Source organism: Pyrus communis, chromosome 12 (genome assembly GCF_041283825.1).
Source record: "Pyrus communis isolate YQ-2024b chromosome 12, ASM4128382v1, whole genome shotgun sequence".
NCBI classification, from domain to species: domain Eukaryota; kingdom Viridiplantae; phylum Streptophyta; class Magnoliopsida; order Rosales; family Rosaceae; genus Pyrus; species Pyrus communis.
Genome location: NC_142576.1, coordinates 23,921,945 through 23,947,076, shown reverse-complemented (window position 1 = coordinate 23,947,076; position 25,132 = coordinate 23,921,945). Strand labels below are relative to the sequence as shown.

General features: G+C 37.2%; 5 protein-coding genes and 1 pseudogene across 8 annotated transcripts; 4 read left to right on the top strand and 2 right to left on the bottom strand.

Moving 5' to 3' along the window:
- Positions 1-379: 379 nt before the first annotated feature.
- LOC137745343 (protein CIA1) lies at positions 380-4,789 on the bottom strand. The gene is made up of 10 exons (XM_068485287.2): positions 4,083-4,789; positions 3,849-3,995; positions 3,426-3,644; positions 3,215-3,279; positions 2,786-2,851; positions 2,604-2,672; positions 2,104-2,166; positions 1,744-1,819; positions 1,182-1,265; positions 380-599 (listed from the first exon to the last, which is right to left on the bottom strand). Exons 1-10 carry the CDS (start codon positions 4,266-4,268, stop codon positions 531-533), a joined length of 1,044 nt encoding a protein of 347 aa, XP_068341388.2. The 5' UTR covers positions 4,269-4,789; the 3' UTR covers positions 380-530.
- LOC137744581 (glucosamine 6-phosphate N-acetyltransferase pseudogene) lies at positions 4,090-12,342 on the top strand (annotated as a pseudogene).
- LOC137745346 (ubiquinol-cytochrome C reductase UQCRX/QCR9-like family protein) lies at positions 5,721-7,690 on the top strand. The gene is made up of 3 exons (XM_068485289.2): positions 5,721-5,939; positions 6,665-6,712; positions 7,391-7,690. The coding sequence occupies exons 1-3, from the start codon at positions 5,820-5,822 to the stop codon at positions 7,439-7,441; spliced, it is 219 nt and encodes a 72-aa protein (XP_068341390.1). The 5' UTR covers positions 5,721-5,819; the 3' UTR covers positions 7,442-7,690.
- Positions 8,700-10,911, top strand: LOC137745344 (large ribosomal subunit protein uL1). The gene is made up of 6 exons (XM_068485288.2): positions 8,700-8,820; positions 8,920-8,962; positions 9,504-9,723; positions 9,823-9,988; positions 10,093-10,298; positions 10,664-10,911. Exons 2-6 carry the CDS (start codon positions 8,958-8,960, stop codon positions 10,715-10,717), a joined length of 651 nt encoding a protein of 216 aa, XP_068341389.1. The 5' UTR covers positions 8,700-8,820; positions 8,920-8,957; the 3' UTR covers positions 10,718-10,911.
- Positions 12,343-14,473: 2,131 nt separating the features above from the next.
- Positions 14,474-17,738, top strand: LOC137745364 (uncharacterized). 4 transcript variants are annotated; one of them, XM_088681299.1, is made up of 5 exons: positions 14,476-14,723; positions 15,521-15,656; positions 15,746-16,471; positions 16,830-17,023; positions 17,256-17,738. In XM_088681299.1, exons 1-5 carry the CDS (start codon positions 14,647-14,649, stop codon positions 17,278-17,280), a joined length of 1,158 nt encoding a protein of 385 aa, XP_088537425.1. In that variant the 5' UTR covers positions 14,476-14,646; the 3' UTR covers positions 17,281-17,738. The 4 variants fall into 4 exon arrangements, with proteins under 4 accessions (XP_088537426.1, XP_088537425.1, XP_088537427.1 ...); XM_088681300.1 differs by having other exon boundaries at positions 14,474-14,723; positions 15,521-15,570; positions 15,729-16,471; positions 16,830-17,738; XM_088681301.1 differs by having other exon boundaries at positions 15,521-15,570; positions 16,830-17,738.
- A 134-nt stretch (positions 17,739-17,872) lies between these two features.
- On the bottom strand, positions 17,873-24,366 carry LOC137745363 (uncharacterized protein At5g03900, chloroplastic). The gene is made up of 14 exons (XM_068485308.2): positions 23,841-24,366; positions 23,511-23,618; positions 23,339-23,442; positions 23,169-23,252; positions 22,944-23,031; positions 22,784-22,849; positions 21,757-21,846; positions 21,130-21,195; positions 20,132-20,274; positions 19,952-20,038; positions 19,807-19,870; positions 19,457-19,600; positions 18,745-18,908; positions 17,873-18,386 (listed from the first exon to the last, which is right to left on the bottom strand). Exons 1-13 carry the CDS (start codon positions 24,234-24,236, stop codon positions 18,765-18,767), a joined length of 1,584 nt encoding a protein of 527 aa, XP_068341409.2. The 5' UTR covers positions 24,237-24,366; the 3' UTR covers positions 17,873-18,386; positions 18,745-18,764.
- Positions 24,367-25,132: the final 766 nt, after the last annotated feature.

The window sequence follows — 25,132 nt, the reverse complement described above, 5'->3', positions numbered from 1 at the left end:
CTCTTTTCACCACCAGGATTCCTTTTGGTGTGGAGCAAAGCGCTTGAACTCTCCTAATACCCCTTTTGCTACTTTTCAGATACAACTAGCCATGAAATCCCACATTTGGCTAGCTTCCCCCTCTCTATTCCAAACGAATTGGGTGATTACTTTCTCTTTAAAAATGGCTTGTTTTTCTTCTTTTAGATTCCACCATCTAGTCCTTGGGCACTTCAAGGTCTTGTTCTTTTTACTCTCTCCTTTGATATGTACATCCATCACCAACAAACAATGTTGATTAGCCAAGCTCTCTCCCGATATAACTTTGCAATCCTTACAAGTTATACGATCCCCCTTCCTCATTAGAAGAAAATCTATTGTGTTTTTGACGACCCGCACATAAAAATAAAATAAATAAAAAGGCCATATTTCACTAACTATACAATCTTTCATGTCTTTGTTTTTCCAAAAATTAACAACAGGATAAAAGAAATATATAACACGTTTGCTATTACACAAGTGTTTTAGCAGCAAAGGGTTTCTTTCGACAGCTATTCAGATGTCAGCTCCCATATTTTAATCGTCCCGTCGTCGGATGCAGAAGCAAGAACCCGGTCTTCCTAAAGAATTCAACAGCAGTGTACGATGGAAATGTTAGTATACGTATGAAAGTTCAACCTCTCACTTCTCTCTTTCTTCAAATATATAGGGAAATATGCACAAATAAAACCGGTTAAAAACTTCGAATACTACTAAAACTGGAGGAACACTAAGCAGACAATTAAGCCGCTACAACCACGGTCTACACGGCTCATTATCTGTTTTGTGTCCCACCCACAATCATGATTGGACTATGTGCATATTGGTACCGTTCAAGGGTATCAGCAACAATAACGGTCCTCAAAATGGTAGCGGTAGTTGTGCGTTTGTGTTGATAACAGTGATGCTTGTAATTACAGTCGAGGTTCAATGATGATTGTGGGTGGTAGTATTGACTATGAAGGGGGTGCTGGTGATAGTAGTAGTGGATACAACAGAAATTACAGCGACAGAAGCAATGACGGGTGGTGATAGCCATTTGAGTCGTGGTGGCATTAATGGTAGCAGATACGAGTTAAAGAACCTAGAGTACATGTCGGCACCCCCTCACTTCACAAGGAAAAGAATAAGACCTAAATAAGTTGCAGAAGAAGAAATCTTACCCCAGGGCTCCATTGCACAGAATTGATATCCATGTCATGGGCATTCTCCTTCCTCAAAAGCAATTTATAAGAAGGTCCATCAACCTGAATGAAAACACACAATTCGGTAACTTAATACTCTCCAAACCAGATAAGCAAATAATAGAGCCACTCCAATCATCTAGCACTCGATGAGCTTGCTACTAGCATCTGCGTACGAATCAGAAGTAAACACAAATTTAGAGATCGAAAACCTTGCCGAGTGATTTCGGCAAGGGGACTATATGTCTAAAAAGCATTAGATTAACTGATCCACATCAAGCTCTAGATATATATTTACGGTGGTGCTGTCCACAGCCCCTTTTTACTCCCACACACCCCCTGTTAATCTGTCCTTTGGTCTTCTTCAATTCATTCCATCCGACATCCGTAATTGAGAGGAGTATGTGTAAGGTAAAAAGAGGTGTGTGGCATCACCTATATTTATTAGCAGTTTACCATCAGATGCATGCAGAATCGCAGATATTAAGGCATACGAAATGAATTCTGAAATAATCAATGTGGGTTAAAGATTATGACATACCAAACCATCTTGATCATTGTTCTCCACAAAAAATTTTATGGCATCATCAGCAGCTCCAGTGGCTATGATATTGTCCCTGTCATTTTTCAATCAAATATAAATCAATATTTGGGATAAATCCAAATCTTATTTGGTGAATAAAAAAAATAAATTAACTAACCTAGTTAACTCAATCAAATCAATGCGGCCATGTTTGGTGTATACTTTACCCAGATTACTATACTATCTTATACCGAATAAAAGATCGTGAGAATATTCAGCAAACTACCAAATTAAACAGCTCATCTTGATTCTTTCCCGTGTTTTATAATCTTGACTACAAACCCTCAACAGTTGGGACTATTTCTTGGGTTTTAATACCTTGACCAATGAACTGAAAATATTGTCCGGTCATGATAACCTGAAAGAGTGCAAAGATGTCGCCTGAAAAACCAAAAAGAACGAAGCATCTTGTCAGTACAATTACAACAAATGAATTACAGCTAACTGTCAGCACCCTATTAATCCAATTACTAATTAACGAATTAAGTTCAATAATAATATCTTTCTCTAGCTACAAAACAAAATTACATGGTCTCTTTTTGTGGAAAATATAAACTGTTTCAAATTCATGCATGTTTACATAAGAGTCACAGTGGATGGTGTGAGCGTCAGGATGCGTGAGTGTTCAAAAGTACAGAAGGACCACATGAGGAACTCAAAGTAAAAAGTACATAAAACAAACAAAAAGATTTATAGAACTAAATGAATATCAGAGAGAGAGAGAATTCTCAACTTTTTTTAAATAATTCCCAAAAGTGAAAAACCAATTTCACGTATGGATTCTAAAAAAGTAAAGAAGTACTCCTAATGCTACTCACCAAGGAGCAAAGCCATCAGCAGATATCTTTGCATCGTCTGATCCCCATATCTTTAAAGTAAGATCATCACTGCAAAATCAGTACATTGTTATTTATTTCTTCAATTTTTCTTTTTCACTTACAAATGGTGTTTTAGTATCCAAACCAGGCAAACATTAAAATGAGATATCTTTTCTGCATACCTGCAGGTAACCATTTTGTCTCCACTGGCATTAAACGATAGAGCCCAGACAGTAGAAGAGTGACCACTAACAAGAAAACCGATGAGCTAAATTAGAGTAAAATGGTATATTTTAGTAAAAAGTGCTAGCAATACTGCAAACTCAACTGGTTTAGAACCATGTATTACATTCAACAAAAAATCTCCTACATTCCTAAGATAGGATCATATTTATTTTAAATTATACATGAACAGCTGAGATGCATTGCATCCACTGCACATTCTAGTCGTCCATATCTAATCAATCAGAGAAACATGGCCTCATCTAAGGAAAAACTGCTTAGGAGTGAACACAAGCACAACGTTATGGAATATTTTACTTGAAGTGAACAATTCTGAAGAAAGAAGGATGATGAAAATTTCAAGATGCAAAGAGGCTAAGGCGTATTACTTGTTAGCTTCACCTAACGTTTGAACACACGCCCAATCATCATCATCACCATCATCTGCCCATATCTGCAAGAAACATTATACTGAATCATAAAAACTCTGAGGAAGTCCAATCTTCTTGATACATAATGAAAGAAAAAAAAAAGTAACCATTTTTGTAGGACGGTGGTAGGGAAAGTAGTACAAGCACTAAAAAAATTCTATGCTTTTACCTTGACAGTGTTATCATAGCTACTAGAAAATATAAGATTCCTAGTGGGATGCCACTGGACCATCTTCACATCCTGTGTATGGCCTTGCAACACTGAAACACAGTCGAACTCATTCCCGGGCAGCGCTTCCCATACCCATACAGTTTTATCCCGACCGCAAGTCATAAGCATAGACCCAGATGCATTCCAACACACACTTTTCACTTCGTTTTCATGACCCTAATACACACAAAAAAATGCCCCTTCACTTTACTAACAAAAGCCAAAAGAACCCAACTTGCAAAATCGACGATTTATGCAAAGCAATAGTCTTTCAATGCCATTAACAAAATACCATCTTTACTAACAAAAATCAAAAGATCCCAACTTGTAAAAAAAATTGACCAATTGATCTAAAGCAAGATTCTTTCACTATTTGCATACCTCTAGACTGGCAACACATTCGTAATCGCCTCCAACATTCTCCCAAATTGCAGTGGTGGCATCGAAACTTGCAGTGGCCAATAACTTCCCAGATGGGGACCAAGCGCACGATCGGACTGTTCTGGTGTGCGTTTCATCCAGAACTGCCTGCAACCCATAAAAACTCCATTAAGAACCGACCCATTTAACAAAAAATGGAAATATTAAATAAAATTAGATGAAAAGATGGGTCACCTTACAATCCCAAGAAGAAGTGGATGGGTTTTGTTCCCAAATACGAACGGTCTTATCGCCGCTGCAGGAAGCGAAGGAAAGGGGAATTCCGGCGACACCGGTGGCCGGATTCCAGGCGAGGCTCCAGACCCTATCAGTGTGGCCCTCTAGCTTCTGAATCTCTCGCAGCTCTTTTACTAACTCCATGGCCAAGTGAGGCTTGAGCTATGAGGAGTCGGCGAGGCAGAGGATTTGACTGTGTGAATGCTCCCTGTGTTGAGTGTTCTACGAGGGTACTACATTAGTCACGGGCAAAACAGTCCCCCTGGCAAATTAACACGTAGTTTCATTTAATTTCATTTCGACTTTGATTGAAAGTAAACTTCCAATTTCAGTTCGAGCTCCACACTTGCATCATTTTGTTTTGGCAGACCGTTTAACTTAGAAGGTCAAAACTACAATGATGTCTTATGAGGTACCTATTAACAGGTTTTTTTAGACATATTAAGAATATATAATTGTTCCTCTATGGGATTAATATAGATAATAACGTTTGTTTTATAAAATATATATATATATATATATATATATATATATATATATAATTGTTGAACCTAATAGATGGGCTTGAAGAGAGCAAACTAAAGGATGAGAAGACCAAGATATTAGGCCTACAAGCCCGCCCAAGAAACTCAATAGATAGAGCGCTACTACAGCAAAAAGAAGATGACCACTCTTGGCCCTCCATTGTTTACTAATAAAAAGGAATGAGCCCAAAACCTAAAGTACTTTCCCATTGCTCAAGACAGTTGGCAAGTCTAACAACTTCTTAAAATATAATTTTAAGAACAAACCTGCTCAGACGTCAACTTTGGACCATGTGTTGGCCATTAACGGGAAAGGAAGTCTATCAAAAGACATAGATGTCGTTAGGCTAGTACTCAGCTAAAGTGCCTTCCAACCACTCATGAATGAACATTGCACTCAATGCTTGTCGATCCAAGAAGCCATGCAAATAGCCTTGTGCAGTCGTTGTCTCTTCACATGTTAAATGAACAGTGAAGAAGTAGCGTATAGGTCGGGCTTACGCATTCGACCCATTAAATGATAAGGCAGTGAGAGAATTAAGAGGACAGGACTTTGGGGGCTCACCTAGGACATATATAAGGGAGGCGAATACCCCTTAATAAGTTGTCAGATCCATGGGAGGAAAATTACATTACATTATTTTAAAGCACTCTTGTAATCCACTTCAAATATATATTAAATCACTACAATGGACGTAGCCCATATTTAGGAATGAACCACTTAAATCGTTTTGCTCACAATCTAGCTTTTGTTTTAAAAGCTGGTACATCACTTAGCGTGTGCCAAACAAAAGAATTTCATAAGAATTTATTACTATTATAATCGATATTTTAAACTAATTTATACTAAATTGAAAAATAATTCAAACTTATGAGGCAGTGATTTGAAGATGAAAACTCTTAACACTTGATACAAAATTTCCATTGAAAAAAAAAATTCTAAGCCTACAACCAGTACCTTGAGAGCCCACACAGCCCGGTCCAAACGACCCGCCCCAAACCGTTCCAACACTCTAGCGGACCGCTCCGAGCAACCCGGTTCTCAAATCCAAACACAATATTACAGAACCCAAATCCCTTTCCCATTTCCTCGACGCAAGAGCTCTGACCAAAATCTTCCACCTCGCAGCTCACATCAGAAGCAACCGGAAACAGGTTCGCGCAGATCGCCATGGATTCAGCGGCCCGAAGGAGCGGCGGCGGCCTCTTCGAAGGCCTTTACAGGGTCATCATGCGCCGCAACTCCGTCTACGTCACCTTCGTCATCGCCGGCGCCTTCCTCGGCGAGCGGGTGAGCATCTTACAAGTTTTTAGATTAGGGTTTCCCTCACTGAACCTCTCGTTTCAGATTATTTTTGTTTCCTGTTGTTTTCTGTTTGGTTGGTAGGAAAATCTGAGGAAATTAAAAGGATTGATTTGCGATTAGGTCAATTTAGTGTAGCAGAAAGCTCAGGAATTTCAGTTGTGTTTATGGTATTTTGTTGAATTGATCTTGTGATTAAACGGGAGCGGCTATATTTTTATTGTGTTGGTGAAAAATGGGTGAAATTTGATATTTGTTTATTGCCATTTAGTAATTAATTTTTGGTAATTAATTTTATAGATCTAATTTCATTAATTGGTTTCATATATGTTCATATATTCAACGCTCGTAAAGATGAAAAGTTGCTAAATTGATCAAGTTGAGGGTCATATATATAGTGGAACTATCGAGATTCAAAATCTTGGCACTTTGGTTTATGATTTCATATTATCTCATATGTGCAATGCTCGTAAGGACGTAGAGTTGCTAACTGGAGACATTACTGGATGTGCATTGCTTGGAACTTTACATTTCGGGTGCTTTTTTTTCCTTCTGAGTTTTGGGGTGTACGCATATTTCTGAATGAGTTTTTTTCATTCCTTGCTGAATTTGTTTCTTATGATTCGCTTCTTACTTCTATTAGATTTATGTTGTTTTGTGAAAGAAGAATGAACGTCATAGTGTTTCTTATGTATTTGATTTGCTGTTTTCAGGCTGTAGATTATGGAGTTCATAAGCTGTGGGAGTACAATAATGTTGGGGTATGTGAACTTTTCTTTAGTTTTATCTACACATGGTGGTTTGCGTGCACTTACTCCGTGTATATTAGAATTTATGTATTTCCAGTTTGATGGAAACGCTTGAAGAATGCTATGTACGATTGTGCCCCGTGTGTTATTTTCTATATTAGATACAGATGGAAAATCAAAATTGTAAATTGCTTTAACTTATTTTCCCTTCTGTAAATACATGCTGGTTTTTTATTTTCCTAAAGACAAAACTTTTGCCCATGGCTGGATGTTCTGTATACTTCATTTGGTTGAGCATGTATGCTTGTTTGGATTGTTCATTGGGTCTGGACCTACATGTTTTGGAGAGAGTTTAGGTGGTGCTGGTTATAGATGTATTTCGTAATTTGTTTTTTAAGGGTATGTTTATCTGGCATTTGTTGCTCTTCCTTACCTATGTCGAACGGATGGGAATTTTCGTGAGTCTGGCCGCTGGCCACAGTTGGGATGGATTGTCACTTTCCACATCTATATAGACTTGTATATTGTTCTACTCATGTCTTCAGTGCAGTTGGGATTCTTCGTCGGTAGTAATTGTTTACGACATTCTGTACACATTGAATGTACTTGTAAAATTTCTCAATTTTGATCGGTCTACTGGACAATGTCACAAGTTTAACATCGGAACTGTTTATTTTCTCTTTTATGCAGAAACGTTATGAAGATATTTCAGTTCTGGGGACAAGGCAATCGGAAGAATGAGATTACCAACGCTTCTCTTCGACAATTCTAAAGTTTTCATACTCTTGGAAAGTTGGACCATGCAAATTATGCTTTAGGTAGGACTTCTGATTTTTGTAATAAAGTATGGGCGGATTCAGCTTATATATCAACCTTCTTCCATTCAACGAAAGTGTTTTTGAAGTGTCGAATCAGTTGTGCACGGCCACATTGACTTGATTCTGCCAATGATTATTGTTTATTTCTGAGATTTTGATCCCTTTTGCCTTATGATTTGTGTTATCTCCAGTTATTTTGTTTAACAAAATCATGATTAGTCAGTTTAGCAAAGTTAAACGAAAAACTCGACAATCTGTAACAAAGGAGAAATTATAAACTAGAAAGGGGAACAAAGAAATTTGCACTGGGATGTAAATCCACGATGGTAATTAAGGTTGTTCTGCTCACTTTTGGCTTTGTCTACATGAACGAGTGACACAGAGCTATATTTTCCGTTTAGCTTTCTTTCTATTAGTTCTCCCAATTTTAACTAACCATTTGACACATCAACACAAGATAGGGAAGAAGAGAAAACAATGAAGAAAAATATTAATGAATTATTATTGTGTCTTAGTAATATTACAAGTTACAAGTCCGGATTTGTAACTAAGCAGGGCATTACACTGATTGATTGTATGGATGATAAGTCAAGTAAGTGAGAAATCTATTTTACCTCCCGTTGAGGTCAAATTAAGTTAAGGACGGCCTTAACCCTGGGGTTAGAATAACAAACCCTTACGATGGCAACTGGAAGCAAGCATTAAATTATTTGGTGTTCTTTTTTATTTATATATTTAGTTTTATGCCTCGCTATCTTTGAGCCATTGATTCAGTCGATATACTTCCTATGATACGCCAATTCTTTCGAGGTAACCGGAACTTGGTACACAAACAAACGAGAGGAAGAAAAAAATGTTTCCATGAAAGACCAAGTCCAGCTCAGCCTAAAAGTCCCCGAACAAACTGTAATATCTAGGATTTTACTTTTATCCGTAAAATTTCATCAAATCCTCAATCGATGATCTATGTCCTCCGTTTGTTCAACGACCTAAATTGCACGGGATCAATTGTTTAACATTGGGTTCAAACAGTCACGTTAATAATTTTAATTGACTTTTAACAATAACAAAATTTAAATTTCAAGGACTTAAGTGTGATACAAGTTAAATATCGTGGGATGTTGATGGAAATAAGTAAAAGTCAGCGTATAAAGATAAAACTTAGAAGTATAGGGATTCGAAGGAAAATATCAAAAATAGACAAAAGCGTAGCGAGCAGCTAGGGTTTTATAAAAGCCCCAAAGTCTCTTCACCATTTAGCGCGGCAGTCCAGAACTCCAGTTCTAGGGTTTCCTTCTTCAGGTAGCCTCCGCCGCCACTATGGTTTTCTCATCTCAACATTCTGTGCATTCTGTATTGCGGCCTCGCTAAAATTTTCGCTTCATTATTCTGATTTTGTAGGAAGTTTTTTCGCAGCGAGGACAAAGATCTAACTAACCATGAGGTAATTTCATTTTCTCCTCCTGTTATTTGTTCATCAGATTGTAACTAGTTTTGGGTTATTGATCGATTTGGATTTTAATTGAATTTTTTGAAACCAAAATCCCAAATTTTTGTTCATGTTTTAGCATGTTGCTTGAAACCCTTGCTGTTTATTTGTTTTAATCTGGTTTTGCGAAGTTTACCGGCTAGAAATTGTGGTTAGGGATTTAATACTCCTGAATCTGTTATTGTCTGGGTGAATAATCTGATATTGCTTTTACAGAAAAAAGGCGTGTGCTTTGATTACTTGTTTTTGGGGGATTTTTAATTTATGTGTTTTCGGGTGGCGGTGGGCGAAAATGCCACTGATAGTCTAAATCTTTAGATGATTTAGAGTTAATTTACATTCATGTCTTGTACCATTGATTGTATTATGTATCTAAAATTGATCGATGTGAAACATGTTCCCTAGCTCTATCGTAGGAGTCAAGAACCTGTATCGGATTATTTTACATTGGTCGTGTTACCTAAAGTTCGTGATTTTACCGTCTTTGTTAAAACAGTAAGCTTTCAAGTGATGGGCTGAGGGAGGCCATTTCTCAGATTAAGACAAATTCTGAGACAAAGAAGAGGAAGTTCACTGAGACGGTTGAGCTTCAGATTGGTCTGAAAAACTATGACCCACAAAAGGACAAGCGTTTCAGCGGTTCTGTCAGGCTTCCACATATCCCTCGCCCTAAGATGAGGGTTTGCATGCTTGGAGATGCTCAGCATGTTGAAGAGGTAAGTTGACACATCTCGAACTGTTTATGAATTTGTTGACTCTGGATGCATTTGTGATGGAGTAGAAGCTAAATCTGTGTATCCCATGCTTTACCACAGGCAGAGAAGATGGGATTGGACTATATGGACGTTGAGAGCTTGAAAAAGCTGAACAAGAACAAGAAACTTGTTAAGAAGCTTGCCAAGAAATACCATGCATTTTTGGCTTCTGAAGCTGTCATTAAGCAGATTCCTCGTCTTCTTGGCCCTGGTCTTAACAAGGCAGGCAAGTATTCCTGATTATTAGCTATTCTGTATTCTCGTTGTTGGACATTTTGATTTATTGAAGTGGCAGCTAACACTAACTCTAGCTTTGTGTACAACTTGCAGGTAAGTTCCCAACCTTGGTGAGTCATCAGGAATCTCTGGAGGCAAAACTTAACGAGACCAAAGCTATGGTGAAGTTCCAACTTAAGAAGGTTCTTTGCATGGGTGTTGCTGTCGGCAATCTTGCTATGGAGGAGAAGCAGATTTTCCAGAATGTGCAACTCAGTGTCAATTTCTTAGTTTCACTGTTGAAGAAGAATTGGCAGAATGTAAGTTATTGGCTTGATCGTCCTTATATCATTTGGGTTTTTGAATTATACCCGCTCTGTACTAAGTTTTGGCTTTCAAATTTATGGATAACAAACTTTAAATGCTTATTTCATTGATCCTGTTGCTATTATATCTTATATTGAACCATTTGCATTACTATATTTTCTTGAATTAATGTTGATAGTCGTTTTATTTCATTTAGTCGAGCATTTGAGCTGTAAATTGTGATTTGTTCTGAAATGAGATTGGATTGGCATTTGAAGTCTCGACTTCTAGTTGAGTATCATTTGATGCATGCTTTTATCTTTTTTACCCTTTTAATTGTACTTATGTATGTTGCCCTTTTCTGTGTATGATCAAATAGGTGAGGTCTTTGAACTTGAAGAGTACGATGGGGAAAGCTATCCGTATCTACTAAGTTCATAATCTTTATCAGAGACTTTCCAAGCGAAGGAAGCATCAGCAAACTTTTTTCTAAGACATTTATTGCATATGTTTCAGTGTTCTATTTTGTTTTCATTAACTTTGATTTCGTCGTTAAACTACAATTAGTACTCTGTTGTTTTAGATGAATGCTTTTGGAAAATTTTGAAGGAAAGTCTTTTTCTCTAATGTCTAGTGGATGGTGAAAGCTTACAATTGGGATGAAAGAATTAGGGTTTCAGAATATGCTTGTTTCTTTTCTTCACCTGTATTCCGAAGCCATAATCCTTTCATCGTAATGAACCCAGTTGTAACGGGGACTTCGACGATGAATCTGGATGAAGGGTTTCTTTCGTTTGCGTTCCCGTTTGTTCAACTGAGTCCTGTCGGGTTCTTGTCTGACGATGAATTCTGACATGGAAGTGTGATCTCATGTTCTAATGTTCGAAACGCACTTTGAACGATTGGCGATGATCTTGCCTGATAATATTCATTTGTTAACAATGTAGATTACCATATCTGGATTGACTTGTGGGACAAACGCATCTTAAGCTGTCTTTGTAGGGAGTCCACAAAAGCACTTTTGCAAACCTTTTGTTTCACCATGAATTGAAAGAAAGAAATCTGGCAAGTGCACTCGTCTAAACTTGAAACCATAAGACAAACATGCAAAATACAAAAACCAAAACAAGAGACTCAAATTCGGCCCTTTCTTCTGTTTTGCTACTGTGATATGAGGGATTTGGTCTAAGTCACATAAATGAGTAAGCAATATTAATTTGCCGTCGTGGAGAGTTGAATCTGAGACCTCCCACTCTAGTGCCAATTGGTAACGTTGTAATGTACATCCACTCTACTTTATTGTGTGGTTGTCAAAAGAAGTGTCATTGGCTGTTGGAACAAGCTTTAGGGAAGTGATTTCCGCACACCCATTTTCTTCGCTGCTATGCTCCTTCATTTTTCTCTGGTATTTGGGTTGAGTAAATCGAAGGAGAATCGAGGGGCAAAAATGAACAAACTAGTGTAAATCACTTCGTTAAACTTAACAATTGTGATGGGATGAAACTCATTTCCAACTTCATTAACATCTTGTAACGAGTAGAAGATGGCAAACAGCGAAGAACAAAAATTCCCAAGTTAGAAAACTAGAACTCTCAGACAAAGGCAAGGGATTCATAGAACTGCTGCAACAACTGACCATTTGTGATTCTGTATCCGATAAGGACTTTGAAGATCGATTTAAGGAGCTTAGCACCCGAGCAGAGAACCATCAGGTCTTTGTAATAGAAGATCGCTCCGGGAAGATTGTGGCAACTGGGAGTGTGTTCATTGAGAGGAAGTTTATAAGAAACTGTGGCAAAGTCAGGCACATAGAAGACGTTGTGGTTGATGCCAATGCGCGCGAAATGAAGCTAGGGGAGAAGATTATTGACGCCCTTACGGATTATGCTCGTTCGATGGGGTGTTATAGGGTGATTCTCGATTGCAGCGTTGAGAACAAAGCGTTCTATGAGAAATGTGGCTACAAGCAGAAGGAAATTCAGATGGTGAAGTACTTCATTTGAGAAGCATTCTTAATTCTTTGTAAGTTGGCTTCTTGCTTTTGTTTCTTTTCGCTTGTGCTGTATAAACTCTACTGTCAGTGTTCCTGTTCTAAGATAAACGAAGAGTTTCGGAGGAAAAATTTCATCGGTCATAATTTAAACCTTGCCATGACAACTTTGAAATTTCGATCGGGAGTTTTATGTAGTGCTTAGAAGTGAAATCTGCCCAGTTAATTAGTTCTATCCCATTTTTCAGCAGTACTTGGAAGTTGAAGATTGTTCGAAACCATCCTTTGTATGCCACGACAATATTATATCCTTGGCATGCAGAAGAAAATACTGTCAATTTCCATAGGGCTTGTCTGGTGACTAAGATTGGATTGGCGTAGATAATTCTATGTGGAAAAGGTATGTTGCATGAAAGAAACGAAGAAATTGTGTCCGACTTGAAGGTAGAAGATGGATAATTCATTGAGGGAACTTTTCCCTTTGAATCCTCGCGTAATGGTAGGATTAGAAGGGTTTAGTTTCATTCATGCTTAATCTTGCAAATGAAAAAATCATTCACTTCTACCTTTAACGTACGAGCTTCTTTATTCTTTTTTCTTTTTGTATGAGTTATCCGCTATATTCCAATTTTAGTCACCAAACGAGTTCATATGATATTACTGCCAATTCAAATTTGAAAGCACTCTCCATACTGCTGTGAAACTGCAAACAGGTGGGCTGGCGAGTAGCTGTTTTGGACTTGGAAGAAAACAAGGTTTAGTGGAAGAACACTACTTGGCTTCTTTTAGACAACGAGTCGTTCCATCTTACACATCGACTACTTATATAAACATGTATTAAGCGTTTTTTTAGCCAAAATGGTCCCTGAGATTGAAAATCAATAGAAATGGTCCTTGAGATTGTGACCAAGACAGCCACTTTCGAGTCGTTTTCTGGCCAAACTATGGTGAGTTAGCCTTTGAGAAATGTATCATTCTCTTCATCTCGTCAAGAAGTATGATTTTTGTTTTTGAATCACTCAATTTCGTTGAGTATTGAAGAAGTTATGAACGTTTAAAGTTTACCGAGTTTCCGGCGAGTTTTTCAGTTTTCCCGCGGACCAGTCACCTTTCAGGCTATTTTCTGGCCATCTCTGGCAACCATTGGTCTTCCAAATTGGTATAATCTTGTTCTACACTTTCCTATCTTCATTTTGATATATTATGAGTCGAATTTGGTTAAGAAACAATTGAGTTACGAAGCTTTGAAAATTGCCCAAACTTCTGGCTAAGAGCTCCAGAACACTTAACAGAGTTTTTAATGGAATGACCAAAATAATGGATGGTAGACAATCTCAGAGACCATTTCTATTGATTTTCAATCTCAATGACCAAAGTGATGTGTTATGCAAATCTCATGGACCATTTTGGATAAAAAGCCCTAACCTAATTATGTTTTTTTTTTATGTGTAAAGAGCTAAATATTCTCAACAAAAACAAAGGTAAAACTACAAACTATTCCATAATAGATGGACAAACACGTCCAAACTAACTATTGTGCATTCATAATGCTAGTGTTAATACTCTTCGGTGTGCATGTGAACAACTAATAACCATTGATGCCTTGATGAACCACCCAATTAATAACGCTTAACACGAACTTATCTATACATTATAATACATTCAACGACATTGTTTGGCTTCTTATACCTCATTAAACTAAATTACAATTTGATACATGTACTAAAATATATCTCATTAGAACTACAAAAAGAAATATTTCCATACACATGTCAAGATCAAATTTGCCTGTAGGAAATCATGACTCCTTATAAGTAAGAAGAAAAATATTTTCGGAACGTACTAACTAATTTTTCATTAACAATACATAGTACTGAGTAGTATGAAAAATATGGTTGAAATTGAAATAAAATTCAATAGTTGTAGAAATCAAATTTAAAAGTACATTTTTGCCCACTATCCTAAAGTAGTAGTGATAATGTCAGCCAACTTATTAATTACTGTTAGATTAGTTTAAGTTTTCAGATTTGTGAGAACTGCAAGATGAAATTTTTAGATCAGTACTCCTTTCCAAATTTCAAATGCTCAATAATAGATAATGACGTGGTGGAAGCTGATTGGTACGTCGAATCATGACACTGTGGTCGCCTCCACGTGCAATACCTACTCTCCGCACCAAAAAATTTGTCGTTTAGACATTTTAACGAACAACTTTCCCCTCCGTTTCCGGCATCTCTGCAACCCTAAACCCTAAAATCCCAATTTCCAAATCGACATTTGAAATTAATTTTTTATTTTTATATGAATAAATATTGCAACTTTTCTATTTGATGGTGAACGTAGAAAACAAAACAAATAGAAAATAAATAAAAATGGCGTCGAGCTTGCACCAATGGGAGTCAGACCCTCTGTTTTCCGCAGCCGAAGTCGTCCAAGATTCCGCTGACAGGTTAATTTCTCCTCCCTTTTCCCCTTCTTTTTTAATTTTAATATGTATTGGAAATTTGGAAGTGTTTTTCTTGCTTTTGGGGAAAGAAAGGCAAAAACTTTGACTTGATTTTTGGGCTGAGAAGAAAGTTAATAAAAAAAAGGTGAAAAGTATCATTTTTGAACTGCTTAATTTGATGAACTTGATTTCTGAGCTGTGTTAGAATGTTGGCATCTGAATTTATTTTTTTGTTGAAGATTTTTGTTTGGTTTGGGAATGATGTTGTCTATCACAAATGGGACTTCATATTCATCAAAACTGATTTTTCTTGTGCGTGGTATTCATGTGCTTGTCTTTCCTTTCCCGATGTGGAAGTCCGCTATAGATATGGTCTCACGTGAGGGAGTGTGTTGGAAATCCCACATCGGGAGTTTAACAGAAGAACCGAGGCCTTTTAGGATAAAACCCCACTCCTGCTGGGCTAGCAGGTGGTTAAGTTGGGGACAATATTGGTGTTGGACCATTTGGCCCGTCTCTTTGAAACTTTGACAGTCCGAAACATCAACTTTCGAGAAATGCCAGTAACGAATAAACTGTAAACCCGCCCATTTTTACTTTCTTCAATATTTCGCTTTTTCGAAAAATAAAGGAGCTTACAGATTGATAATTCATTGTTGTATAAACATAAGGAACTTTTTTTTTTGGTTGTGGATTGCTTATTTTATTTGCTGTTCTGTGTTTTTATTATGTTGAGTTGCTTATGAGTTGTGCATTCCCTGAAACCAGTGCTCATTTTGCTTTGATGTTTTAAATTTTAGGATGGAATCGGTTTTCCGCTCTCTGCTGCATGAGCTCAGTCTTGTTCAAGGTGACTGTCCAGACCCAAAGTTACATGTATCAATAGATTATCGCAAACGCGATCTTGCTACTACACTTGAAACGGCAAAGTGGCAGGTGGTAATCTTTGTACATGTCAACTCTTTCTTTCTTTCATTTTCTTTATTTTCTGCTTAGTTAGGTTTTTAGTGATTCTCTCCTGCCAGTTGGAGGACTTTGAAAGAGCGGTGGCAGGCAGGTCTCAAAATCGGGAGGATGTAAGTTCAAGGCACAAGCAGTTTATCGGAGCCATGAGGGAACAAATACTTTATGTGGAGAAGAGCTTGGAGGGAACACCGATAGGGGATCCCCTGCGAAATACAGAATGGGTTAACTTGAATGAACAAGATAGAGATGGTTTGGCATTGTTTCTTTCTGGGGGAAATAACGCCGAGCCCACTGATGGTCAAGAAGTGGAAGACACCAGTATCTTGAGAAGATTTCTTGATCCAACCACATCTAGTGCTAAAGACAGTACTTCTGGTATTGTTGAGCACAAAAACAGAGAAATTGAGGACTTGAATACGAATGGAGTGGTTCATGTGGACCGTGTTATTGAATCTAGAAAGGAGAACAACTTGGGGAAAGTTGGTTCTTATAACAGATTCGGTGAAGGTGGGAGTTGGGATATTGGCAATACAAGGTTGAAATCTGAGTTTACAGATTCTTTTCCACAGACCTCTTGTAACAGATATGGAGGTGGTGAGAGTCGGGATCTGGAAGCTAATGAAGCCAAACCTGAAAGCTTCAGCAGAACAAACGTATTGGGGTTCTTGAATACTGCATGGAGTGTGTATGGGAGTAGGGTCACTGGGAGCTATACAAAGAGATTTAAAGATGGAGAAGAACAAAGTCATTCCCCATCAATTGCTGATGTTTCTCATGGCGCCCAGGTAATTTGGCAATCAGAAATCCGAAACTTTTAACCATTCACAACTCTTCTATTTACTCTTAAATCTGTAATTCAAGCATCACGTTTTATTTCGTGGATAATTAAGAAGATTCTTGAATTTTCCAATTCCGTTAAGTATTGCATGTTCATTAGTTCATAGTCTTCTTAGTAATGAGCTGTGACTTGAGATCAAAGAAGGGAATACATGTAAGTTCTATCAAATTTTCAGTGTTCCAGAAGGATTGTTGTGTGATTATATCTGATTCCGCTCTGTATCCTGAATCGTTTCATTGTGGAAAACTTGGTTTGGCTTTCTATGCTTCAGCCTAGATGCTTATGGGTTTGCTTGTCCTTGACAGGTTCAGCATCAGGGGACGTGGTTGTATGGAAATTTTAAAGAGTTGTGTATGGGGATCCGAACAAAAGTTATGTACTTACGGACCTGGCTTGGTGTATTTAGGGCAAGATATGAAAGATCACCTCATCACATTCAACTTCAGCGGCATTCTATTCGCGTGGTATTGATAATACTACTTACGCTCATTATTTTAGGTGAGGACAGATTACTTAGTAATATTGTCTGCAGTGCATGTTTGTTTCTTTTTTATTAACTGCATTTAGCTGTCGTTCAAACTATGTGATTGATTGAAATTACTCTCGTTTTAATTTGATTGGGACGGAAACTACATATGAAAACCAAACATGTCGTTATGTCCCCCTTTGAAATTGTCGATATTAGTATAGTTTCATCTGTGCTTTCTTTTTAACTCTGCTCATCACTCGGGCACACTGGTTTCCGGGCTTGCTTAAAGACATTCGTGGTTTGGGTACACACTCTACAATCTGTATCAGCAAAGGGTTTTCTCAAGACTTTTTAACGTGGGAAGAACTGCTTTTTCGCCATCTGACCCGCTTATCATGGTCGGATGCAAACACTATTCAAACCTGGAGCAATTGTGCACCATTGGGCATCGCGTCATTACTCGAGGATTTCAGACCGTAAGATGTATTGGTTTTGTGATCGTCGATTCTGCTACCAGTCTGCATGATTGTTATGTCAAGAATAGGGCCGTTGGAACCAGTCAATAGTGGGTTGGTTTCAGCAGTGTGTAAATTTGTGTTTTACTTGAGTTATTATGTTGTATTTGGTCAGAACGGGGTCAACTGGGGTCGATCCATTGTTGTCCGGTCACCATAACCGGAATTCATGCTATGCTACATTTTGATTGGTATGGTAGATCCGCTTCGATACTTGATCTGGAGGAAAATTGATAGTCGCGAAATAGTATAACATTGCTATCGCGATTCTCAATTATTCAAGTTTCCTGGATATCAAGTGTCGTAATAACAACTGGTGCAAAAACAGTATAAATACGTCTCAGAACAAAGGAAAACGAAACCCGAGATGAACAGCGGATTCTCAATTATTCAAGTTTCCTGGATATCGAGTGTCGTAATAACTGATGCAAAACAGTATTAGTGGAAACAATCCCGAGATGAACAGTGGATTCTCAACTATGATGCGCTTGTTTCTAACACTCAGTATTCTATTAGTTCATTCGACAAAGTTAACAAGTGAGAAGCCAGCATCGGCCCCTCTTTTTCCCTCTCAGGTGACTTTCACGGCCACGGAAAGCTACTTGTGTCCGATTCTGCAAATTCCAGACACAAGGGGATGCAGAAACATATACGTGAGCCTCGTGATCCATAAATTCTTTCGTGTGTAAAATAGTTTGTTTGCCCACCTGAGATCTATATTACAAGGTTTCTTACTTTCTTCCCAGTTGCACCCCACCTGAACTCCAGAATGTCAATGTACACTTCAAACAAATGCTAATACCACCAAGGGTGCGTAAGCTTGCCGATCGACGGCTTGAAGCTCTAATATTCTTGAGGAAGACCACTAGTAGCTCTCCCTGTAACAAAAAATATAATTGCCTAATCAGCATGTGAAAACAAAAAAAAAAATGACAAGATTCACTGTAACTTAGTAACCCTTGCATTCTTGAATCCTGACCTAATAACTGTTTGTTTTAGAGAACCGTGTTTCAAGTTCTCGAACAAGTAGACATACGTCAAATAGAAATAAATCTAGAACATCTGCTCTTTTGATCCGTAGGCTACCAAAAGGAGTCATGCAACTGATAAATATACCAAATGCACTCAATTTTCAGGTACTCAATGAACCAACCATACCTGCAGTGGCATTTGTTTACAAGATACCTAGAAATGCAAATAGCATTTTCATCCAAGGCAAGAAATGTATATACTTACCATGTAACAGTATCCTCTTCTCAATCTGACTTTTCGATTTCTTGAAACCTCTTATCCCATTCTTGGGCTTCATAGTCTTGCTCAACCAAATCCTTGTCCGTGCTATATACAATTCTATCCTGCCCTATGACTGTTTTTTGGGCCATGTCCCGCGCACTGAGGAGCTGAAACATCATACAGCAAATATATAACTAAATATTGTTTTTATCATTGAAGGAACAGAGTTCATCTACTTTCCGTTCTTTGTTCCTTTTTCTTTATTTCAGTTGTCTTTACATCAACAAGTACACAGTTACCTTATGAAAAATCCTATACCTTGCACCCTAAGACAACCTCATGTGAGCGTTCAAGTGAAGAAAACTACCACTATTTTTTAGTTTGAAACTTCATATCTTACAACAGTTAACAAATGCAGCATTGCTGCACTAGTATGTTCAACTTAATTTTGAGTTAAGAAGATTGGTATGTTTTCAATGGCAACGCAATCATTGAGAGTTTGTCTTCCTCAAGCAAGTATAGGCCTTATGCATTAAGAGTGGGAGGGAGGGAGGGCTTGATCAGCACTAGGTGAAATTTCATTTATAGATCTGATACCTATCCCCTACAAACTAGCATGCGAGACTGCAAGTACAAATTTAAATAATGACAAAGCACACGTGAAGTTTCAGATAGAAACCATTAATCAAGACAATCTAGAGAAGCACCAATTTACCTTTCTTCTAAGTGAGATATCCGGCAATTCAAGGGATCGAGCAAACTGCTGTCTTGCTTTATTTCTTTTTTCTATGTCAGCGTTTGTCTTAAGCAGGAGGAACCACCGGAACAAAGGAATTGCAAAGAAAGAACCAGCATAAATCTGCAAAATAATTGTGAGGCAAGATAAAATCCAACTCAATAGTGCCTGAGGAGTTAATCAGGTCTTCATATAGGGATAGCTTCATAAGAGGAATCCCTATCCACTATTAAAGAGAAGGATTGCGTGTGAACCCAACCATTTAACAAAAAAGCATGAATTCTTGATTGCAGGTAAGGAACTTTAATTTGTTTGAAATCAAATCATACCTGAAGTAGTGGAAATATGCTATTAATAAACTCAATAAAACCAGCTGGTGCAGTTGTAGTATCCCTTCAAATAAGAAAGCGGTGGCCATCAGAGCAATATAGAGTAAAAACAACCAAGCAATTACAAAGTTCAAGTCATACATACTTTAAGATGGTTCCAAGAATGATAACCCCAAATAAATTTAGTCCACCAAGTCCAGCAACCATTGCTCTCTCAGAAATGCTAGTGTTACTGTAAAGTGCAAACACAGAAAACTTGATTGTTTCATTTTAAATTCCAGATGAATTCACAACATAATTGGCAACAGCAAACATAATAAATGACCTGAATTGCCACTTCTTCTCCTGGAAAAATTTGTCAACACCTCCAACAAAATCAGCCCATCTTCTCCCCACATATTCCTTCCTTCCACTCCTCTGAGAAGACGCTGTGCGCTGTAGAGATGGAAACTGGTACAGAATGTTTCCCTGCATCATAACCAATTTTTTTATGAATGACAATGTAATATTATATTGTTTCATTTATGTAATGAAATCCAATAAAGAAATGGAACGATTTCACAATTTGCAAGCATGTACCAGGCCACAGGAAACAGAACCTTATTTATCCAACAGTTCTCATTTCTATATGTATATGCAGGGGCGGGCACGGATTGGTTTTGATTCGGTTTGACACCAAAAATATAACTGAACCAACTAGATTTCAACAGTTCGGTTTTGACAAATACCACCATTGAAACCGAACCAAACCATTGTTAATTGGTTTGATTTGGTTTGGTTCGATCGTTTCAAGCCTACCCAACACATAAATAAAAAAGTTCAACATTTCAAGAGTTTTAATCTTCTAAACATCCATATATCTCGCCCATTCCAATTCAATTGAAAAATTAAGTTTTTTGGAACATAAAAAGTTCATCAAGTCAAATAGAACTAAGTTTCAATTAAATAAAAACTCATGCCAGCAAATGATTTACTAATTACAAACTCATATAAGCATAAAATACATATACATCTCCCAATTGTTAATAGTCATTACAACTTATAATATGTATATCGTCTCAAATAACCTAATACGTTGACATGTGGAAAATAAATTAATAATTAAAAGATACATGGTCGATTCGGTTTGGTTTTGGTCGAACCAAATAAAAAATAAATCAGTTCGGTTTGGTTTTTAAATTGTTTGACTTTTTTCTTGGTCAAAACCAATCCAAACCAAACCAACCAATATGGTTTGGATCGGTCGATGGCCCACCCCTATGTATATGGAGAAAGAAGACAAAATAGAAGCCATTTATTTAAAAACAGCAACGTTAAACATACCTCTTCATCTATGATAGGCTGACCCTCATACCTTAACAGAACAGGTAAAATGTATGTTTCATCATTCTGAAATTAACAGAAAGTAAAAAAAATGTCAAGCAGCATAATAAAAATTTAAAAGGAAAATGCTGAATATAGTAAAAGAAACTGAAAACTTCAAGGCCATGTAGAGTTTGAACTGACTGAAGTGCTCAATAAAAAGCCCAACCACACAAAAACAAAATAGGTGAACTCGACAGTTGTTTGGAAGCTTTTTCATTTATAAAGAAACAAATAAAAGATCATGATTATTATCTACATTATTGAGTATGAAGTTTTGAAGCACCATTTACTTGAACAATTTTTGTTCGAATCTCTTATGAGGAATTATGCAAACGTGATTTGACTTTACAGATGAAAGTGCTTAGCACGGATACAATGCAATGCATGCTGAACTTCTCCAATATTCTGATGTGTTAAATTAACTAACCAATGGATGCAAGTGCTTACTATTAACCATAAATAATCTAATCTAAGCTGGAAGTAACAGATTCTCCAAATACAAGAAAAACTCCATTACAAGAGTTTGGAAACTCAAACGAACATGACAACAGAAAAATATATATATATATATATATATTTATTTACCAGAGTATCCCCTGAAGATTCTATATCAAGATATGGAGCAAGTTCTTCAGCTGCAACAACACCACCTTTAGAGGATATGTATTGTCCGATCTGCATTTACAATTCAAGGGATAATTTTCTCATTATACTTTCATACATATCTATCATAATTTTTAATGACAACAAAAAAAAAAAAAAAAAAAAAAAACAGTGCTGAGATAATAAGTAGCAACAGACTATCAAACTTTAGGAATAACACAAAGAGTCATACAACTACGGAAGTTCTAGGACTATACCATAGGTGGACGACAATTTTTTCAAAGAGAGGATCCCCAATTACCTTCAGTATTTGTGAAAATCCTACATTTTCCAATATCACATCATATAGTTTATATATAGCTTTGGGGATGTAACAACAGTTTCAAAACAATCATGACAATTCCCAAGCACAAGACCAGCGCAGTTCTCTTGTTTTGATCTAGTCAAAAAGCTATCCGCCAATTACACAATCCCCATTTCTACAACTTCCACATTTTTACCAACTGAAGTCATAGACGAATTCAGCGCACTACTTTAACCTAATAATTCCCTTTTTTCTTTCTTGTTTTGGATTTTACATAAACACATGAAAGAGATTGTTGTTAAATAAATATAATGCTTTAAAAGATGATTAAAGTCGTAAACTCCAGTATTTGACCTCAACGAAAGCCATAAATTCCTGTATATTCTTTCAAAGTATTAAATCAAGGATAGCATAAGAATCTATGACAAAATACCATATCCTATTTCAAAGTCAAGCCTACAAGGTCCTTGCAAGATTTTAAGAGGGGGTACTATGTGAATGTAGCTTGATTGAGAGAGGGAGAGGGAGAGAGAGAGAGAGAAAGAGAGAGAGAGAGAGAGAGAGAGAGTTATAAATACCCCTATATGCTGGTTTAGTCTGACAAGACAGAAATCTAATTACATATAAAAGCATACAAACACAACCAATGAAATGAAACAAATTGTTGAAAGCAACAAACCACTGAACTCAGTGCTCGATTATTACCAACTTCCATCTCTCTTCTTCGATTCCTTGGTTTGGATCACCATCGCCAAATACAAATGAGAAAATCTAAAAGACAACATCATAAAGTCAATACTTTCTTCTTCAAATACAAAACTAGCAAAGAGACAATAGAAAAAAGATGATTAAATCCATCACACACAGATTCAACAAAATTCATCTTGTTATCATCTGTTTGAACTCGTTCTGTTTGTACTCGTCGCCTCCTGTAGTAATACGGATCCCAGTACCTTAATGAAATAAATAGTAAACAAGGTGTGAGCAAAAGTCTCTTACAAGTTCCAACAACTAAAATAACTAAATCTGAAACCATTCCACAGTATTATGAAAAACGTACTTAACAAGGAAGTATAGAAGAAGGTATTACCAAAAGAGGTCACCGGGATTCATGTAAAAAGTGAACCCTGAATCATATGACCTTCCTCCACGTCTTCCACGATTGTCATCTTCACTGTAACCAAGATACTAGTGTCAACCATTCTGCCCATAAAGAAAACATTTAACAATAAGATAATAACATTTACCCTGGAAACTTACCTTCTACCAGAAGACAGAGCAACAACAATTGCAGTATAAACAAGAACAATGGAAGCAATTAGGGCAGTTCCAAACGAAACCCTCGCTACATACTCAACCCCAGCCTGCAAAAACGCATTATGTTAGATCCAATTGCCAAACATTATAGCCAAAAATTCCACAAAGTTACTACCTTTGCCTTCTCAAGCACAGGCTCAACTCTCAGTCTAAGCGATTTTCCCACAAGCTTCGCCCGATAATCCTTGGGGAAAACGTAGAGCACGTCGCCTTCATCCGAAACCTGTTGGGACCATCTTGAAAAGAACAATTGCACTCACCCACAAACGAAAAAATAACTAAACAAACCTACAACCCCCATCATTTTCTTCGCAAACATTTTGGAAAACAACTACAAGTTCATAAATTTTTTAAAATAACTAAACAATCCTACACACCCCATTCATTTTCTTCACAAACATTTTCGAAACAACTCCAAGTTCTAAACTTTTTTGAAAATAACTACCTCCAAGAATCCTTCAGTGTCAGCAGCGAGAGCTTGCAGAGCGTTCTGAGCTTCGTTAAGCTTGAGCCCAGCCCGGCCAGCCACGTCACCAATCGTCACTCTCCCTCCACAAGCGTCCACAGCTTCCATCGCTCGCTTCCTCACATCCGAAGGCAACTTATCGCTCTCCACAGCTCCGCCGGGCCTGATTGCAGCGCTGGCGGCGTCGAGGCTCGACTTCACCGCCGACACCAAACCCCTAGATTCCCGAAACTTGGCGCCAAATCCCGGGAAAACTGGCGTCGGGTGGAGACGGAAGGTTCTGGGAGGGTTGGGGAGGAGTGAGGATTTGAAGATGCGACGGCGAGGACAGTGGGGCTTCTGCGGAAGCGTGAAGCAGGTGGCAATCGACGCCATTGACGGATTGAATTTTGGTTCGGAAGTTGTGTGGGTTTTTGCTAAGTTGTTGTGGCCATGGAACTCTTGGCGAGTGGCTCAGAATTGCAGAGCTTCGAATTGAACCTGCTGGACTCTTATCGAGTTTCACCAACCAAAATAAAATAAAATAGACAAATATTAATTTGGAAAATATTAATTCGGAAAATTTTTAATAAAAACTGTCATTACTGAAAAATGAAATAGAAAATATAGCCATTGGTGCAACTTTTTCATCTTTAATTATGTTTGTCGTATAATTTAGCCGAATTTTTTTTTTTTAATGTAAAAATATAGATGTACTAAAAAAAAAATTATTTTTGTCGTGTAAATTTATTGTTTATCACATGTATATACAACAAAAGTATGAAACATATGAAAAGATTCATCCAGTAACATAAAAAAGTTGGCCAGTCAAGAAAAACACGATTAGATAAAGTATCGATCATGTAAGTATTTTGAATTATAGTAGTATTTATGAATATGTTCTGCTTGACTTTTCTCTCAGTACCTAAGCTAAACTTATGGTATTTTAACAAAAAGTTTTGTTGGAAATCATATTTAAACTAAAAATACCCTAACGACTATAAGTTTTTATATGAATATTCGATCAGAAATAAAAGTGGACATTGCATAGTATGATCCTTATAAAGAGTTCGATTAATTTCTATACTATCATTCGTCTACATATTTTGTGTGTATAAACATATTTTTTAGAAAATGAGAATGAGAGAAAGAGAGAATGTGGGGGGAGTGACAGGTTTTTGGTTTTTTGTTTTTTTATTTTTTTTAATTTTAAATAGTACAGATATTTTAACATCACCTGTAGATGAGGTTTTAATATAAAATAAAATAAAATTTGGACATGTGAAATTACA